This window comes from Pseudonaja textilis, chromosome 2 (genome assembly GCF_049901715.1).
Source record: "Pseudonaja textilis isolate UNSWEBS1 chromosome 2, rPseTex1.2, whole genome shotgun sequence".
In the NCBI taxonomy this organism is placed as follows: Eukaryota; Metazoa; Chordata; class Lepidosauria; order Squamata; family Elapidae; genus Pseudonaja; species Pseudonaja textilis.
In genome coordinates, this window is record NC_141991.1 from 37,827,119 (window position 1) to 37,848,555 (window position 21,437).

The 21,437-nt window shown below is 35.6% G+C and overlaps 1 protein-coding gene across 1 annotated transcript in view; it reads left to right on the forward strand.

The window, feature by feature from the left end:
• The window catches only part of LOC113451119 (contactin-4-like), a 20,619-nt gene extending 112 nt beyond the window's left edge, over positions 1–20,507 (forward strand). Inside the window, exons 2-9 of the mRNA XM_087923156.1 lie at positions 1,513–1,662; positions 2,555–2,625; positions 7,268–7,502; positions 10,874–10,989; positions 12,084–12,270; positions 12,963–13,075; positions 13,928–14,096; positions 18,161–20,507. Of these exons, the coding sequence (XP_087779282.1) occupies positions 1,513–1,662; positions 2,555–2,625; positions 7,268–7,502; positions 10,874–10,989; positions 12,084–12,270; positions 12,963–13,075; positions 13,928–14,096; positions 18,161–18,261 (1,142 nt within the window). The 3' untranslated portion in view covers positions 18,262–20,507. The remainder of the gene's footprint in view (positions 1–1,512; positions 1,663–2,554; positions 2,626–7,267; positions 7,503–10,873; positions 10,990–12,083; positions 12,271–12,962; positions 13,076–13,927; positions 14,097–18,160) is intronic.
• The last annotated feature ends 930 nt before the right edge of the window (positions 20,508–21,437 follow it).

A 21,437-nucleotide genomic window follows, 5' to 3' on the forward strand; every position in this document is an offset into this window, starting at 1 on the left:
CCTGACAAAGCCAACTTTCCTTGTGACAAACTGGGCAGAAGGATGTTTTCATACCCAACTCTTCTTGCTTCTTTTGAAACATATTCATTTCTCTTAACAAACCATGTACTTTCCACTAACATTAACTGGCATTTATACACCTTAAAAATTCTCCATAAAGTTTATAATCTTTAGTAAATGTCCTTCCATTACATTTATTTCTCTAGTTTTGGATTTGTTTTTTATCATGTATATATAACTCGCAATCATTCGCCATACTTTGACCCAGCCTTGTTCCATCTTAATTTTCAGATCCACGTTCCTTGTATTATATGTTTTATATAATATTTACAATGAATCATTCCAGTTTTCATCCCAAAAAACACAGCATCTCTTACATGCAAAATTAGATACACATTTAGACAATTAATGAACATACTTCTAATTTCATTAAAGCGTTCTTTAATGAATACATTAAGCAAGGAGCTAATACACATCCTTGTCCTATTCCATTTGTAGTTGAATCATCCTGTTTAGTGTCATACATGTTTTATATCCATGAGATGTACACTTACTATGTGCCTTATCAAAGCATTCCACGACTGAAGCCTATTCACTTCATTAAATTAAGAAGCATACAATAGACATTTCCCAATCATACATGTCTTAATTGCCTGCTAAACAGCAAAATTTAATCTGCACCCTTTGTGCCTGGAATAAAACTGTACTGCTCTTATCAAATTTTGTTTATTGTTAACACTCCTATCTTTTTTAGTCAGAATTCTGCCAGTCATCCTTGGATGAGCAAGCTACCTTTGATTCTGAACAGAAAACAAAGCCATTCTTCCTATGTTAAGCAAAAATGCACTCTTCACACTTGGGTTAGACAAGTGATAATGCTGCTCAACAGGCAAACCACATTCATATTTTAAGATTTTTCCAGTATCGCTACCATCTATACCTAAAGATTTACCATTTTCAATATTTTTACAGCATTTTTTACATTTCTTTTTTTAGATTTTTTTCTTGAGCATTAGTACTGTACTTATAGCATTCGTTTAGATTCTACAATTCTATTACAAACCTCACACACATATTTTAATAGTGATCCCTTACTTCATAGCTTCATTTCAAAATATTTCATTCTTTTGTTTGAATTTTATTCAGTCTGGTGACTGCTATGTATTTAGCCCTTGCACCCATTCCCCAAACCATGTTTTTATGTCAAATTAGTTATAACTAATCTATTATGATAATCAATTGATTAGCAATTCTTCCGCCCTGATTTTAATCATAAATTCAGTTGTGATGAAAAATAAGACCAGCCAACCCATAGTTAAATTCTGTAGCCTAAGAGTCTATTATTTCCACTCAGTTTGTGTTTTATTGTCCTGCTTGCTGTGTTTCTTCAGCATAAAATTTTGAATCTTTAAAATTATATGTATGTAATGGCTTTTCAATTATACAGTAATTATCAGGCATACTTTTTTTTTCATTCTCTTTCCTGACCTTTCTTCCTGATATTTCTTCCAGTGCCTGATGTCATTGATGGAAATACATTTACAGCAACAGTGGTAGGCTTAAACCCATGGGTTGAATATGAATTCCGAATAGTAGCTGCCAGCCTTATTGGAATTGGGGAGCCAAGCAAACCATCAGAGAAACGAAGAACTGAAGAGGCCCGTAAGTAAGATTAGAAAAAGAAACAATATTTCAATCAATATTTCTTGATACTCAATAAAGCACGTATTTGGCATAAATAGATTCACAAGTAAGGGAGAAATGCATTTAATATAAAAATGAACCTAGTTATGACCATAATGGAGCCATCACAGTCATAAGTGGTAACAGTTCTAAAATGGGTCAGTCACATTGATGGTTAAATGAACCAATAGTTTTGAATGGGAGTGGTTTTAGTTATTTTTAAATTATTTTCAAACTAAAATTTAATAATTTTTACATTTAAAAATCATCGATAAAAAAACTAAAATTCACTTGTAAGTACACCTAATATGTACACTTTTATAGAGCATATGAAACATCATGACAGGCAGCAGATATACCAAAAAACATAACAATACGTCAAGAATATATTACAATTCACAGAATCCTCATACTTTTGTTAGAAAAGGAAGCTCCTATATAAAAAAAAATGGTTTCTAAATTTAGCAATACTCAGAAGTCCAAGGTTCAATCTGTCCCTAATATAGTTTTTTTTTTAATTAAAACTCCCTCACTACCTGAGGTCATGAACCACAGTTTGAGAAAACTGACCGAAGCCATTAGTTGCAAGAAGATTTGGGACATTTATAGCAATGCAGGAAAAGCACAATAAGTAATATTGCATTGAAAAGCAAGCTCATCCTAATTAAAAATATACAATATACAAAAAAAAATCTAAAACAAATTAGAAAAAGCAAATTTAGTTAGCAAATTGCCTTGAAATTTCAAACAACTGCGTTTGTCTTAAGTCCTGACAAACTTATGTCTAAAATCATTACAATAAGTTATTATAGCATCAGATTTACATTTTGGCTTGGTTGCTACAGTTCAGTGTGTTTCTTCCCTTTTGCAGTTCCTGAAATCACTCCAGCCAATGTCAGTGGAGGTGGTGGTACTAAATCTGAATTGGTTATAACATGGGAGGTAAGTGATGTATGGCTTCAATATGAGGGTAATCATTTGTTCAGTTGACTGTGACTTGAAATGGTTACATCATTACTTCCTAAGTAATCCTTGGGAAGCATCATTTCAAGTGCTGGGTCCTTGGACAAAGAAATTGACTCCAGGATCAACAAGACCAACCAGACACTGAGATAGCTTCATAATAAAGTGCTCAATATCACAACATCTTATATCCACAAAGTGAAAAACCTACAGAGCTCAGAGCTGTAATTATCCCTAAACTTCTATATGGATAGGAATCCTGGTCTCTTTAGTAAAGGCACATCAAACACAAATTTCTTGAAGGCACATCAAACACACATTTCACATGAACACTCTCTGCTCTAATGTTGGCATTTGTTCACAAGGCATGTGTCCCACCTAGAGATCTTGGATCGTGTGGAGTCTACCAGCAGTGAGTCCCTGAATTTCAGAGCCCAGTTGAAATGGGTGGATCACATCATCAGAATGAATACTGCAAAAATACTGCTTCGTAGTGCTTTACAGCCCTCTCTAAGTGGTTTACAGAGTCAGCATATTGCCCCCCAAAATACGGGTCCTCATTTAACTGACCTTGGAAGGATGGAAGGCTGAATCAAACTTGAGTCAGTCAAAACTGAACTCCTGACAATTGGCAGAATTAGCCTACAATGCTGCATTCTAACCCCTGCACCACCACAACTCTTTTATACTATATGCATTTTTAAAATACATACATACATACATACATACATACATACATACATACATACATACATATTGTTCATGTTTCTCATATTTATGGCTCATAAGTCCAAATAGACTATAGCATTGGAACCTGGCAAATAAGAGTGGAAGTAAGCTAGGGATGTTTTAGGATTTTATTTGCTCCACTTTTTAAAGATGTTAGATTTATCATTCTAACTCAGAGCTAACTTAGAATGTAACAGAATAGAATAACTGAATTGGAAGGGACCTTGGTCTTATAGTCCAACCCCGTACTCAGGCAGGAAACCCTATACAATTTCAGTCAGATGGTTGTCCAAACTTCTTAAAAATTTCCAGTGTTGGAGCACTCACAACTTCTGGAGGCAAGTTGTTCCACTGATTAATTGTTCTAAATGTGAGAGCCAATGTGGCATAATGGTTAACTTGATGGAATATCAAGTATCAGCTCGGGTCAAAAATATCAGCTTGGGTGTTAGGGTGGTTATATATGCATTTGTGATGGATTAATACCTTTCTATCACTCTCTCTCTTTCTTCCAACTATGATCAAGGAGGAAGACAATTTTAGACAATTATCTCTTGGGAGAGATTGCAAGCCAGCTAGAACTCTCCTCTCACCATTGTCATAGCCAACTTATTTTCTTCTTCTTTCCAACCGTCAAATTTATGTAAAGGGTTTGTCAGGAACAATGTTTATGAAAGAAATATAATGATAATGATGAAAGTTAATAAACTTAGAAACTTTGCAAACAGGCCTTTTGTCAGGTAATTGCCTTGAGATTAGACTGTTTGCTTGCTAGTAGTTTACACCATACTTCAGCACACAGGCTAGTGTTCACATCTTTGTTAGAATAGTCATGTTCTTTGCTTCAAAATTTACACTGTATATTTCATCTGCAAAAATAGAAAGAGCACACAAATGTGTGGAGAGAGATATTGGTGAAAAACTGGAGATCTGTGATCCAATAGTTTGAATAGTTTCAAAGACCTAGGCTTTAGAACTTCTGAGGACTATATTTGAGCATGAAATAAATGTGCTTTAAAAGTTTTACTGAGAAAGAGAAGAAAAAAGTGAACATTACAATATTGATACCTTTCTCAGAATTTTTTCTGATATCTTCAGTGCTACTTATTCTTATTATTCAGAGAATGTGAATACATAAAAACAAATGTGGCTATAGCTTTGGTTTTCCACTCTCTGAGCTAAAAGCTTTAATCTTTGACTCTCATTCTTTCTCTTTCACTTACAAACACACACACACAAACACATATGTACGCACACACACTTACCATAATGCAGTCTAGCTGGCCAGTCTAGACTTGAGGTCCAAAAAAGTTAAGGTGGAAAATGTATCATAACTCTGTATAATAGCTCAGAAACACTATGGATCCAGCCTATTTTTATAAATTCTTGCAAGTTTGGGCAATTATAGGCAGATTTTTTTTCATGCTTCAGTATTTATTTATTGATTAATCAAATTTGTAAGGCTGCATTTCTCTGACAAATCTCTCGGTGGTGCACATGTCATATAAAACTTCAGCAATAATAAAACAAAATCACACACAAAAAATGGACCTCTCACTAAAAGCACAAAATAGCTATGCTATACATTCACAGTGGAGTTCCTAAGCTAACAGCCTGCCTCCAGTCTCTGGGGAAAGGGCCAACTTCCATAAGCCCAGCAAAGTTGGAGCTGTCCATACTTTGGAGGCGGGTTATATAGGAGACATGGCAGAGAAATCCCACTTCTAGGACCCAATAGATGACATTACTCACTGACAGATCTGCTGGCATAGGCAGAAACCATTGGGGAGAAAAAGCCCTGCAAGTAGACTGATAGGATGAAAATTCATATAGAAGATTACTGGAAGCCAATGCAGCTCAAACAACTACTCTCTGAGTAGTGAATCTAGTGCTGCATATGACTCTGTAATTTTTCCACTTGCATTGCCTTAATCAGTTCACATTAGAGCCTCTTTTTCTTTTCCAAATTACTTGTTGATTAATGTTCTTAGAAATTGTCATTCTGGTATTTTTTCAAATTGTCATTCTGGTATTTTTCCAAATGTTGTACAGCACAGATCTACTAAGCCCCTTAACCTGCCTTGAATAAGTCTCATGTATTCCATCTTTTACGCATGTCATTCCTTTGTACAAATGCATGGCACAAGGTATACAAAACAGGATATAGGAACCAAACAACTATGAGTAAGTGGGTAACTAGTGACATTTACCAGCCATTGCAACTCAGAAAAGCATTCGGGTATAATGCAACACAGCAGAAAACCTTTATTGGTAGCTGTTTGACTGTGAGCTCAAAAATGAGCACAAGAATCGTAACTGTCCAAACATAAAGCCCAAAGGAAAAATTATTACATCCCACCCACAAAACAAAACATTTTAAGAAGAAGACTTAGCTGCTCACAGTTAATAATCTCTGCCGGCATTTTCTCTTAATGATATGAAGAGCAGACTTATGTGTGTTCAATTAAACAAAAATAAATCAGTGATGCATAAAGATAACCATCAAAATATTGAGGTCTATATTTCCATTTTATCCTTGTGTAATTCATAGAATTAGGTCTTTGCTCTTGGGGCAAACTTAATAACTCTTTTGATAGAGACGAATAAAATAGCAATATCCTACACCAAATATGGGATGACCATGTTATTCTTATCATATTCCAGAACAGCCAGCACGGTTTTAATCTTAAGAGGAACACTTTTTTAGACTTCTATTTTCTGTCATCTGCTTCCAATTTTTCACATTTGATTGGACCTCATGGAATTCCAGCAAACCTACTGACTATTCCTTGTTTACAGGATTAAACATGCTTTAAAATGACAAGATTATTTGTTCCTCAATATCAGTTCTTCCTAGATCAAGGCTATAGAAGGACAAGATGAGAATTATAAATGTTTTGTAAGGTCGCCCTTCTACAGGAGGCAAAGAACAAGGTGGCATACTCTCCTCTTAAATTCTGTGTTATAAATTTATTGGGTAGACCAATATTTCTCAACTTTAGCAACTTTAAGCTGTGTAGATTTCAACTCCCAAAATTCCCAGGGATGCAGGTCAGTTGATATAGACAGCACAAAGGCTAAAATAGAGTTGATGGTTGCTATTTTTCATAATCTATCATCCTAAAGTGGTTCTCCCCTTCTGCCTAATAGTTCAGCCAACCTTGATTATGTACAGTAGATCTTCATATCAAAGATGAACTAGCATATACTTCATGGGAATGAGAACATAACATAGAATTGGGGGGTGGGGGAGGCTAAGGTGTACTATGTTATAGTAATACTAAAGAACCAGAAACGTTCCTAAGCTCCACCAAGATGCTTTTAGAAAAACTTAAGAAGTTGCTAAAGCTCTTTTCTTATTCTGCTTCAAAAATACTGTAATAGAAGCCTTTCTCACGTTTGTGACTCGGAGCTAAAGAAGGATGCTATTCAGCTATTGTTGTCAAGAATTGTAGCTGCTATATAAAGCAAAAAGTAATCTTCCATCTGCATAAGCACTTCATTCGATTCTCGAGTATAACTTTTACTTGGATAAAACCACAGTTAGTGCATTTATGGGAGACAATAAACTTACAATTGTCTCTTTGTAGGTGTTAGGTGCTTCGGTCTTGATTATTAATTGTCTGTAATGTTTATAAGTATAGTTTGTTCTTCTTCTAACTTACACTATTTTAGGACTAAAGGTTTTTCAAAAAGCAAATAGACTATTAAAAGGACATGAACAGTCTGAAACAAATTAGCAATAAAACATAGGATGTTTTTAAAATTGAGTGCTTATTTCCTTTGCCAGGAAAAAGTGTTCCACGGTGAACTACTTTGGGATAACTGCTGTGCCTCTTAATAAACACAAGCTATTCATCAACCTGTTTCCATGTTTCTTCTCTTGGTACAGACAGTGCCAGAAGAGTTACAGAATGGAGGAGGCTTTGGCTATGTTGTTGCCTTCCGTCCAGTTGGTACAATAAGCTGGATGCAGACTGTAGTGGTTTCACCAGATGCCTCCAAATATGTGTTTCGGAATGAGAGTTTACCTCCATTTTCACCATATGAAGTTAAAGTTGGAGTGTACAACAACAAAGGAGAAGGTCCTTTCAGCTCTATCACAGTTGTTTATTCAGCCGATGAAGGTAAGCATAGCCAAATAATCTGGCAGTATATGATAAGCTGGTTGTTTTCGAAATGGCCTTGCGTCCCTCTTATTGTTAATGTCCACATATGCTGCTAAGAAATGGCATGTATCCAATTTTAGGTTTCATTCTCTTGTAAATTAATATTAATCATGGTGACATTTTGTTTGAAGAATGAGATAATTCATTTGAGACATGCATTATGTTACACTGCTCACTGAGAGGTTTAAGAGGACCTTTTGGGTCAAAATATTTTAACAAATTAAAATGTTAATTTCTCATTTTAATGCTTAATGGCACTATTATCAGTGTTGGCAGCTCATGCAGTAGCATGTTTGCATATTAAGTTTAAACCTATTCCAAAATTACATTACGATTGTGATAATGTTTTGTAAAGCCTTTTGATAATTGCTAACCCTATTTTATGTGTATGTATGTGTACATATAAACAGATATGCATAATTAATGTCTGTTGCACATTTATTCTCTGAAGAATGGTACTGAAATTTAGCATGAATTAGTCTTGTCTAATTATAAACTATTCCCTTATCTCACTAAAGCAGTACATTTTTCTCTAAATTAATTTTAGCAATAAAATTTTATTTGATTTTTCAAACATAATTGGATAATCCACACAATGGAGATAATCATACTCAGCTGTGAATCATAATCTGTGAAGGTTCAGTCTTTAAAGACCTGAGTCTAATCATCAGAGTTTCAACTTAATCTCAAATACAGTTTTGTCTAAACTCAAAGTCAGGTTTTGCCTAAAATTATAAAGATTGGCTGGCAGTCAGATTTAAAAACAGTCAGCCTATTTCAGCCTGATTATAACCATGTTCAAAAGATCTGAAAGCTGAAAATAATTAGGACTTACCAGCTCCTCTTCCTGAAAGAAATCAACCCTGACTGTTCTTTGGAAGGACAGATACTGAAGCTGAAGCTTAAATACTTTGGCCACCAAATTGTTCTGACCCGGCTCCCAAACACAACAAACCCTCTGTGGTTAAACAAATGTTCCCTCTATTAGGAGCACCAGCAGCCCCAGTAAAAAGTCTCTCTCTCTCACACACACACATAGCAGGTTAACAAGTCTGTCCAGCAGAGAAATGAATAGTTGTCTGCCACACCTATTCATCTCCGCCCCCTGCTTTTTATCCCCAGAGCTAAGTTGGGGCTTCGCTGGCAGCAGTGGCTCTTCCATCCCAAGGATCAACCCATAGATTTCCACTGTCTCCTCTCCTCTGCCTTCTGTGTATCCATGCATCAGGCACTAAACCCGCTATTCTTCCTCTTCCTCACCAGCCACCTTCAGACCTGGGGGCTGTTGATTTGAGGGCTGATGGATGGTCCAGACTCCACCTCTGTGTCTATCTCTGACAGCTCCCTCTTCCCCCTTGGAGCTCTAAGGTTGCCCTGACTCCTACACCACTTCCTGATCTGATTCGGCTGCTGGAGGGGCCAGAGGCTGACAGGCCACAACACAAATGAGAAGAGAGGACTCATTGGAAGAGACTCTGATGTTGGGAAAGATTAAAGGAAAAATGAAAAAAGGGATGGCAGAGGATGAGATGTTTAGATAATATCATCGACACAATGAACATGAATTTAGGCAAACTCCAGGAGACAGTGTAGGGCAAAAGGGCCTGTTATCCTTGATACTTGATGCCACAAAGAGTCAACACAACTTAGGAACTAAACAACACTAACTCCTCTTTCAGTTGTTTGCCATTTTTTGTTTATCTCTATAGCCACATAGTTTCATAAATGCCTATGAATTCAATCATAGGATCTATACATTTCCCTCAACTATAGCTGTTTTTAAAACATCTTAACATCCACCTAACCAGGTAGATTTCAGATATAAATATATAAATATAAAAGATATAAAAGTGTAACTGCTAAATAATGTAATATTATTCTCTACTCCAGTGTTCACCAACTGGTGGGCCGTGGCCCACTGGTGGGCCGTGAGAAAATTTTGGTGGGCCGCAGAGAAATCTCACCTCCAGAGAACCCCCAAAAGCAATTAATCTAGGCTGCACAGAAACACAAGACTGTGCCACCCACATGGCCCGTGAGAACCCTCCCTGCCCATTCACTCCTTACCTGGCAAACTTGCTTGCTAAATTGCTATTTTTCTTTTTTTCTGACCATCAGCTGTTCTGCTGTGTTGGGAGATTTAGATTAAGTAGTAAGCAGGAAAAGGTTGGATTTCTTGCTTTCTAGCTAGTCTTTAGATCTTCAGCTCTGCTTTTAAGCACAGCTGAACCTCCCTTAGGACTGAAGGTTTGCTTGCAAGCAAATTCAGTGCACTCACGGCAAGCAAATTTGAGAGACTGAGCTAGCCGATAGCAGATAGATAGATCACTGAATGATTCTGTGAGCAACTCAATCTGCCTGCCTGCTTTGCCTGATTTTGGGTAAAAGTTGCTCTTTTTTATAAAAAATTCAATATTTATATAAATATTTATAATATTTACATACAAGCCATGCCCAGCCACTCACATGACCACTAAGCCACACCCACAAATTAGGCCATGCCTACAGAACTGGTTAGTGGTCCTTGGGATTTAAAATTATGAGTTTGATGGTCCCTGAGGTCCAAAAGGTTGGCGACCCCTGCTCTACTCTACTGTTATGTAACATTTACACAGCATTTAATGTGATTGATAGTGAATACAAAAGTTAGTTACATCCAAAAGATGGGTAGGGTTAGGGTAACAAGTCTAACTTGACTTATAAATTATGTTAGAGATGATGCCACCATTAAATTAAGAAGCAACCCTATAGAGATTTTTTTTGGCCATCTTTCATCATCAAACCAATGCAAATATTAACTAGAGTAGAAGCAAAGAAACATTCAAAATTATTTCTATCCTCCTAAGAGTAAGAACGAATCACTTTGTTCTTACTCTTAGGATAGAAGTAATTTGTTCTTGGCCTCATAGTCTGTAAATTAGACTCCAGATTAAATATTACATAAGTTTAATATAGCTTGATTAGAAGTTCCTTCAAGTACAGCAATGCCCAACTTTTCTGGTACCAAGGACTGGTGTCAGAAGAAAAGTTGTCTTCTGCAGACTGGAGAAGATGGTTTTGTTCGCAATCTAGATCCTGCACATGTGCAGGTGGAACTTCACTCACTTGCACACTACTTGTGCAGCCCAATTCCTATGGACAGGTACCAGGCTAGATGACTGGGTACTGTGCATAAGCACAATTTCCAGAGTTCTCAGTAAATCAGGTTCTTAGGTAGCCTAAGGCCATCTATACCTGATTTTTATCTTATGGATTCCCAAATTGGTGATATTTATAGGTGTCATTTATAGGCATGATACTACAGCTAATTATTGTGCTTGTTTTTTTAGAACCCACCAAAGCTCCCACCAATGTCTTTGCCAAAAGCCTTTCTGCTTCAGATATAGAAGTCTTCTGGTCTTTGCTGCCAGAGACCCAGAGCAAAGGAAGAATACAGGGCTATGAGGTAGGCACATTTCATTTTCATTCAGTTTGTTGTGGCTTATAATGTTTATTGGTTTTAAATGCATGAAAAAATCAATTAACAAATGAAATACAAATCCAATTGCTATGAATGAGCTTCAGGACCATATGGCTACAGTTCTTAATGCATCATACTGCAGCTAAAAATCTTCAATGTTTCAAGAATGCATAAATAATCAGCCATTTGCTACCTCCACAAAGTCCTTGAACTATGTAATGAAATCGTCTAAATCCCATTTTGTGTACTATATTATAAATGTTGTGTTTCTTCTCATGATCACAGGAACACTAAACAAATATTATTTTTAATTAGATTAAAATAAAATAATTAACTAGAAGTTAAAATGGGAAATTTTATGTTGAAAACAAGTACTTAAACAGAACATCAAGTGATATAGACAAGTAAGTTGTTGGTTGTAAAATTTTCTGGAAAGGGATTATTTACTTCATGCATGAAATAAATATTTAGAATGCCTCCTGCCTCCTGATGTACAGGCCCTACGAACATTTAGGAAGAGCTGAGAAAGTACTAAAAAAACATTCTTCAGTAACTAAGGTGCTGTTGTTTATATTAAAGTTATATTATTGTATAAAAATTGAATTATGGCAAAACCTCTTGGTGAAAAAGGTATTAAGAGCACATATCTCACTTGATATAAAATAAAAAATGTTCATCCCTCATTTTAACCATTCATCAAGAATCTAAGCAAATATGGAAAGGAAGTTCTTTGCTTACAGGGGACATATAAACATTGGAACAGTGCGACTACTTGGCCCAAAACAGATTTGCCCCAAGGAAATGATCATCTTTTGATAATGATGATGATGATGATGATGATGATGATGACGACGACAATGATAGCAATGTTAAAAAGAGATGAATTTTAGCAATTGGTATTTTATCAATTACAAACTTAGTAGCATCAATTTAAACCTACATAATGGACATATGTGTGTTCCTTTAAACTTAAAGACACATTTCAGGGAAACTTTCATTATTTGGAATTGTAATGCAGATGGTATAAACTTATATAGCTGTAGATTTCAATAAGGATACATTTGAATATGTGTACATAGGTTAGATATTGGAAACATGGAGATAAAGAAGAGCAGGCTGGAAGAATGAAAACTATGACCAATCAGACTTTTGCAAAAATCACCAACTTGAAGAGCAGTGCTTTATACCATTTGGCTGTCAAAGCTTACAACACAGCAGGGATGGGACCATCCAGCGCTGTAGTCAATGTGACAACCAAAAAGCCACGTGAGTATGGTGCATGGATAAAGACAGGATTTTTATTTCAATGTACAGATTGTTCTCTCTTAACAAGTGTTATTGAGACCAGCAACTCTGTCGCTAAGCAACACGGTTGTTAAGTGCAACCTTGTGTGATCATGCTATCTGTCTATAATCACCATTGCAGAAATCCCAGTGGCCATTATTAAATGAATGCTATCCAGTTTCCAAATCCGATGGTCACGTCATTACCATTTGCAATCTCCTGTCAGCTTCCCTAATGATATTGCTTGTTGAAAGCCAGCAGTGAAGATTGCAAATGGTGATTAGATGATTGCCGGACACTATAATGGTTGCCACTCTACAATGATCCATTCTTAAGTCCTCATTCCGCATCATCATAACTTTGAACAGTTCAATTAGCACGACTTTGTTTTAATTGATTATACTTCTGTGAGTGCTGCTATTCATTCAACCTTAATTTTATAATTGGGACACAGAAAATTAAAAGCTGGCCTGGGAAAAGATTTGTTTTCTGATCAGAACAAGAGTTGCTCCCAACTCTTGGACATGCTGGTGAATTTTAATACATTCGTCTATTTGTTATAAAATATACATCTTCGACTTAGAGCACCTGACATACATTTTAGACAAATCTATGTTATGTAAGAAAAATGTTGCTTCTTAATAATACTCAAACTTCTTTGTTTTGAATTCAGCTCCAAGTCAGCCTCCTGGAAATATTATATGGAATTCATCAGACTCTAAGATTATACTGAACTGGGATCAAGTTAAAGCACAGAATAATGAATCTGAAGTGAAAGGATACAAAGTAGGTAATATGGTTATTTGTAGAATTAATGTGAATTAACTGCAAAAAATAAATCTCATAAAAGAATCACAACGAGTTAGTTCACTTGAGCTGTAATCCCTATGTCCAGTACTAACTTTCTACTTAAATAATTTGAAAAAGATAAAAGGTAAAAATTTCACCTATTCAGTCATGTTCGATTTTAGGGGTCAGTGCTCATCTCTGATTCACAGCCAAAGAACCAGATATTTCTGTGGCTGGCATGACTATGTGCCAAGGACACACAGAATGCAGTTATCTTCCCACCAAAGTGGTACCTATTTATCTACTTGCATTCACATGCTTTTTAAACTGCTAGGCTGGCAGAAGTTGGGGCAAGTAACAGAAGTTCACTCCATCATGTGATATTTAGGTCTCATGGCCAACCTTCCAGACAAGCCCAGCATTGCCGCCATGCCCCTTATTAAAATAATTGCCATTAAATATATCTAGAAACATAATGGCCCCTTAGCAATTAGTATTTGGTAGTTTGTACAGCAAGTACAAATCCTACAAAATAAAGTTGCCTAAACTAATCTCAACTTTGTGTCATGGAAGCAGCTTTCTAATCAGCCTACAAAATTCCATAAGATGAGGGATGTCTCCTGGAACTCCTGACCTCTCAAAGCTAAATGAAGATAAGAACAGCTTTAAAAAACAAAAGCATGTGTCAGAAGTGTCTTCTGATCTACAGGAAGAAATAATTCCCTATTTTAAAAAAAGTCATTTGCATTAGAGAACTTAAGATGCTTTGTACCTAAAAAAAGAAATTATTTCTTTTATAGTGTAATTCTTTTTATATAGTAATTTCCCTTAACTAAATATATGTTGCAGGTGTTCTATAGATGGAATAGACAAAAGAGTATGTCTATTATAGAAACAAACAAAACATCTGTGGAGCTTTCATTGCCCTTTGATGAAGATTATATCATAGAAATAAAGCCAATCAGTGATGGAGGGGATGGCAACAGCAGTGAACAGATTCGAATTCCAAAGATAACAAGTAAGAGTATTTTGTTTATGGTAATGGTTTACCTAAGTATAAAGTGCATGAGTTTAAAAAAAAACACCATACATTTCTACTTTTTCCTTTCTACTTTTGCAACTGACTAAAGAGATAAAATCTGTTTTATCTCCAATATCTTTAAAATGCTAAATGGCTCTGACTAAAAAGATGCCTGAACAACTAGAACTATTGTTGTTTCTTATCAGATTTTGACTTCAGGCTGTCCTGGAATAAATCTGTAGGCTTCTAGAGAACCAGACGTGTTCCAAAGATGTAGCATAATTTCAGAGTTCAATTGGTAGGGATTAACATAAGACAATATCTTTTTGCTGGAAGCAATACAGATGTGAAACAGCTCTAACTATTGTTTTAAAGCATAATGACTTTGGATTACAATTTTACATGTGTGTGTGTCATTAAAAACCATAGTATATAAAGTTGATGAAACTGATAACTACATTCTTTTGATTTTGGTGTTAGATTATTAGAGAAATAAGTTTTAGTGGCCATCTTGTCTGATAGCAAAAGCAATAGCACTTAGACTTATATGCCATGGCAGTTTGTAGAGCCAACATATAGTGTCCCCAACAATCTGGGAATTCATTTTACTGGCCTCGGAAGGATGGAAGGCTGAGTCAATCTTGAGCTGGTTAGGATTGAACTCCCAGCTGTGGGCAGGGAACCTGCAACATTGCATTCTAACCACTGTACCACCACTGCTCCATATAATTGTTGCTTTTCCACCACATGAAGTAGAACATGAAGATATCAATTTTAAATTGTATTCTAAAGCAGGGGTGCATGAGAAATAAGCCTCACCTCCTTCCTCCTAGCTAAAAAAAAACAAACTGAAATATTCTTGAAACACCACATAACTCAACATTTCAATTTGTGTTAGAGGTAGTCCTTGACCTGACCACAATTGAGCCCAAAATTTATGTTGCTAAATGAGATGTTTGTTAAGTGAGTTTTGCCCCACTTTACAACCTTTTCACAATTGTTAAGTGCAGTTGTTTAGTAGCACAGTTAAGTGAATTTGCCCCTCCCCTATTGACTTCCCTTGTCAGTTGTAAAAGGTGATCACATAATCCCATGACATTGCAAAGATCATAAAAATGAGTCATTTGCCAAGCATCTGAATTTTGATCATGCAACCATGAGAATGCTTTTACGGTCATAATTGTGAAAAATAGTCATAAATCACTTTTTTAAATGATGGTGTAACTTCAAGTGGTCTCCAAATTAACTGTTGTAAGTCAAGGACTATCTGTATTTGTTTCATTTGTCATTAATTGTGTAAGATTGGTATTTTAACTGGGGATGAAACTATTCATTGGACCAGAGTATTTTTATGCAAGGACAGTATACTGCCTGTTTTAGGGAAAATAAGAAAGTATCTAAAATAATACTGCCAGAAGAAAATTAAAATGAAATAGGATCCTTTAAACACACTGCCCCTTTTGCCTCCAACAAGGGACTCTGCAGGTATTCAAGCATGCACATTGAGCTACTTCCTTACTCATAGATTTGATTTCATAATGATTAGAAGTTTGTTGTATTTTGAAATTCCCTAATTCATTGATAAGATTTTGTGAACTAGAAACATTTTCATCAGATCTGTGAAAAATATAGGTCATGTATGAAAGATGATGAAGAATCTATTCTTGCAGTTACTTTTTAAAAAACAACAACAAATTTTATTTAGTTTTTCACATAAAAACAAAAAACTCTTTTTAGTGGACATCATTTTTCCGGGTCATCACTTTTACATACAAATATGACAATAGTTATATATTCATATATGCATACTTAATTCTATTACCTTTTCCATTCCAAACTTTCAGAAAGGAGAGAAACAAGCAAATTAATTCTAGTCTCTTACATTAATCTCAATCCAAACATCCTTTCGTTTCATTTCAATTATTTCAAATATAATCCTTTGATATTTATTTTAAAAACAAAAAGTAACAATATATGTTTGCCTAATAAAAAAAAGTTACCAATGTCTCTCCTTCCTTTTAATAGTTATCCTTTTAATAATTATCTTATTAATTTAAATAGTTCTTTAATCTGTTATATTTTCTTTCCATCACACATTCTATAAATTCTAGATTAATACAAGTTTTAACACAAAAGAAAAAGAAACAAGCATAGGTTTCCCCCCTTTTACTGCTTTGAGTGTGACACCTCAGTGGTTAAAATATATCTTTATTCCCTCATCTTAATTCCCAATAAACCTTTATTTTTAAGTAGTTACACTAATAATCATTACATCTTTTCATTTGGATTCCACAATATATTTTCCTCCCTTAATTTTATTTCTAATTTCAAAAAGGTAAAAGGGAAAGATTGACTATTTAATTCCTGGTCACCGATATTGACCTCATTTTTAAACATCTTCACATTCATTTCAATTATTACAATTTCTTCAACAGACCTTAACTTTTCTTTAAAAAAATGTATATTCATCTAATAAGAGTTATCAGTATCTATTCCTCCATTAATAATCTATATTACCCTATTTTCTAAGTATTTTTTAACTGCAAATATATTCTTGTTAGCCCTTGTCATCCTGCAGAATCCCCCCTTTAATTCATCAACCATTATCTTGAAAAAACAAATTCTTTTCATCATTTTACTATTTCCATGTTTATTTCCTGCACCTGTCTCTTACTGCCTCTCCTCCCCCTCTTTATCCCATATCTTTTCTCATTCCGGTTTATATCCCTCTCTTTCTTGATATCTTCCTTTCCCCTTTTCTGCTGCGCCTTTCTACCTCTCCTGATTTCACAGGTATTCCTTTTTTTGATTATCTTCTAAAATCTCAACCTTTTAGCCTTCCTTCTTTCCCCTCGTCTTTGTAGTGTTGTCTTGTCTATTTAAAATGGCTTCTCCTTGAGTCGACTCCTCCTCCTCTGAAGTTCTTTCTTCTTGTTCTTCAATCGCCCTTTCCATTTCTTCTAACACAGAGCAAGGTGATTCACCTCTTTCCTGTAGTAATTCTCATATTTTTAAGTTACATTCTTAATTCCCAAAGAGATATCATCATTACACACTCTTATATTTTATAATCGTTGAAGCCCACAAAAAATACTTTTACTTTCCTTCTTTCTTCTTCAAGTTTTCTAAAGTTCTCAATTGTTCCAACCCAGTATCTATACCAAAAACATCAATCAATCACACAGGCAGTCTTTCCTTGCTTCTTTCCTTATTCTGGTTCCGCTTTCACTTTCTAAAATTTTTACTTTGTTTCAATATTTCTTTAACATTATATCAACATAAGTTCATACAGAAACAGAATGATTTCCCTTTTGTTTAAGATTAAGTTATTTGTCAGAAGATGGCACTCTCCATTATACAAAGTCTTTACCCTTTCCCCCTATTTTATTATTTAGGGTTTTTTGAACCTCAATATTCACCCAATTGTCCCGGCTCAGATGTTATCCACCTCTTTCTTCACTCCTGCACAAATCTTAGTCCAGCTGAGTTCCTCCTCTTTGGGGTGGCCATTTTGGACCACCACTTCAGTCATCTTCGGGGGGAAAAAGACCAAGCCAAGGAGGGGAGATGTGGCTCCCCTCAACCTGGCTTGTGGCTTCCCCTTACTCCACCACCCCTCCAAGGCAGCTTCAGCCCCTAATCGCAATGATCAGGGGTCTCCAACGAAAGAGCATGACCATAGTGGTGGACAGTCACGATCTACGGTCCATCAGCAAGGAGGGCTCAACCCAGAAGTCCTTGTGGTTACTTCTTAAGAGAAAAGTGGGAGTAAACTATTGTCCCAATGCTGCTAGCAGAATTGTGTAGATGGATCTCTCCTTGAAATCAAAAGACCTCGAGACTGACTTCAAACTCTTTGCCTTATAGAGGGTAGCAGTGGAATTTTGAAATAATCTTTTCCCATTTAGACATAATATGCATGTTTTGCAGTCTTTACATAAAAGCATTTTATCTGAAACAGCTGTGCGGAAAAATGTGCATGACATCTGAGGCAGACGCTTCATTCATTTTTCAGGTTAAGCTCTGATATATTAAACATCTTGATTTCTTTCTTCTCTTAGATGCATATGCGAGAGGGTCAGGAGCTTCAACTTCAAATGCTTGTACGTTGTCAGCCATCAGCACAATAATGATTTCCCTCACAGCGAGATCAAGTTTATGACAAAAAATACTGAAAGGACTTCCTGTTTATAATATAACTAAGCAACATTTAGCTAGTTGTTTTGAAGCCACCCAGTACTAAGTAATATTGTTGTTCAAGTACATCTTACTACTGGAAAAAAATGTTTTATGCTTCTCTAGGAATGGCATTATACAGTACTTCCTCAAAGCAAATATATCTTTGTCTGAAGTTTCCTTGGAAACTCTGCAATGCACTGAAAACATCTGAAATATGATGTTACCAAAGCAGTTTACATATGTCCTTATATGCATATTTTTATTATATATTTAGTGTTTTATAGACTTTTTTAAAGTTAATATATGATGTAGATACTGATTTGTTTTCCCCCTCTGCTATGAAATGCTATTGACGACATTATCATTGCATAAATATATAGTTTGGAATGTTTCCGGCCAGATGGCCATAATTGTCAGTAACTGATTTCAAATTGATTGTATAGGTTGACAAGAATGCACAATGGATTATTTTAGCTTCAGTCCATCTTTCCAGGGGTATGTGTATATGTGTATGTCTATTTGGGCATGGAAAAGATTCCCACAGGTATTTGATGAGGCCTGCTTTCTCCTTCAGGCCTAAATTTGCTGCACTATGCACAATGCATTACAATGCTTAAAAAAACACTTATAACTCAAAGCTTCCATTGTGGTTCACTCTAATTCCATCTAAAGAAGAAAGATAACTAGATACTAGATAACCACAACGAAGCATAAACTTTATGATCCTTTCCAACTGGGATAGGTATCTAGAGGATGGGGCAGGGCAAGAGACAGATGGATAGAAGAGAAAAATTCAGCATAGTAACTTTTCAGGATCTCCATATATGCAGAATGAGATGAATCATGCCACTGGACATACAAGACTGCCTTTTTTATCACATAAAAAAACTACAAGTAAAACATGCTATGGTTTTAGGTTTTGTGAAAGTTCATAGCATTCTTTCCTTTGCGATAATGTTTTGGTAACAAATAACATGGTTTTTTAACCTGAATGTACTGATTTACATTTCTATAAAATTGAACGAACTTTACATTATCATTCATTCCTCTTAGTGTCAGCACTCTTAATGTAATGAATGCCAGACATTGCTGCTGTATAGCAAAGAACAAAATTCTGAGTGTGGTGAAAATCTGAACGTTATCAGTTCAACCATTTTTGTTAATCTTTTATTTAAATAAATGAATGAAATTCTGCATTTTCACCATTTTAATCATGAAATCTTGAAGACTTTAAATGCTGCTTTCTTTACTAAATAAATTTATTTTGACAGGTACATGTAACCTACAATTCTTTACAGATTGATTTCATAAACTATATATGTTCTATATTGATAGGATCTTGCTTGGATAGGGGTCATTTTAAAAGTCTGATAAATAATATTCTACATAATTCTTCTCTAAAATTAATTTTCTTTCTAAAAACAATGTGTATGTCATTGAATTTCAAATAGTTTAATTCTGGGTGTTCTGAATATCAAGGTTTAACTTTCAGGGTTTGTCACATCTATCATGTTGATAAACCCCAATTAAAATCTGACAAATGAATTCAAATCTTCATAATGCTTTTTTCATGCTATTGCCATTCATTGCAGTAAAACCAGTACTGGAACAAAGTTTATTAATGCTAATCCAGTGGCTTGTAAATGCATGTAGTTGCTGTATTGCATCTACAAGACTACTTGTGCAGAATTGTCTTCATGCACAAGAACACTAAATAATTTGTCAAAAATTGCAAAAAAATATATTAATAGAAAAAGATTTTTGTTACTATGGGAAATATTTTGTAATTATGCTCAGATGAAACAATAATAATTAAAATGACTTTAAATTATTTTCCCTAATTTTAAAAATATTCTACTGAAGTTTATAATTTGTCCTTCTTGATAGTTTAAATTTTCCTCTAATTTGTTTCTTTTGCTTCCAAAACATGCAAAGTAACTTTTAAAACGTTTAAAATATATTTATTAAGTAATTCATAATCAGGTTTCCACTTGTGTAACTTAGGGATGTTAATCAGAGAAATATTGTCAGTATTTCAAGCTGTGTTCCTTTCTTTGTTTGATATGGTTACTTCTATGTAAAAACAAAAACAAAACAAAAAAACCCATAAAAGAAAGAAAAAAGAAAAAAAGCCTATGTAGTTTTTTCTCCCCAGTGTAAATGATATTTATCAGTGATCTAGGAGATGTAATCTTTTTTAAAGTTATTGGTAATAAATATCCTGTTATTTGTAAAGATTCTTGTCTCTGTTGATATGTTGCTTGCATTCTTACTGGTTTCAGTAAGGTTCCATGGCACCTTGTTTTCAAAAACTTACAAAAAGTACTTGAAATATTTCTCACTTAAATATTTCTCTATAAACTGAATTGTGAAAATGCATTACACAGTGGGTTGTACTCAATGTTTGTCAAAGCAATTCTAACTACAAACACACACGGAGAGCTGAGCGGAGTCCCATTCCCCACTGAAAAGCCATGGTAATAACATCAAGAGGCAATCCAGAAACATTCACACATATTTACCAGAGGCTTCTCTCTGGAAAATTGTTCTGCTATAAACTAGAATCATCTGCATGCAGATTTTGCAGATGATACGGATTCTCTGCAGGGGTGACCAGGGGTATCAAACTGACTGCCCGTGGGCCAGATGCATCACACGCAAGCCATGCCCACTCTGGTTCCAGAAAAGCAAAAAATGTGATGTCATGTGACGCGATCAAGTTTGACACCTGTGGTGTAAACACACACACTCCCCTAGCCCCGAGGCTGCTTCTACCGGCTGATCGAAGTGGCTGGTGACTGCATTTGGGAAGCTTCCATCACCTAAAAGAGACTGCCTAAAGGCGAGGGGACATGGGCAGCCACGCCTCACCCTGAAGCGGCTGGGGACTCTGCCTTCAAGGGAGCTTTCGTCTGCCGATAGAAGCGGCCCCGTGGTGAGGGGAGTATGTGTATGTGTGCTCGCCCCAAGGCCGCTTCTACTGGCCCATCAAAGTGGCTGATGACTGCACTTGGAGAGCTTCCATCGCCCAAAAGAGACTGCCTAAAGGCAAGTGGATATGGGCAACCACGCCATGCCCTGAAGCAGCTGGGGACTCTGCCTTCAAGGAGCTTTCGTCAGCCGATAGAAGCAGCCTCGCAGCAAGGTACGTGCATATGG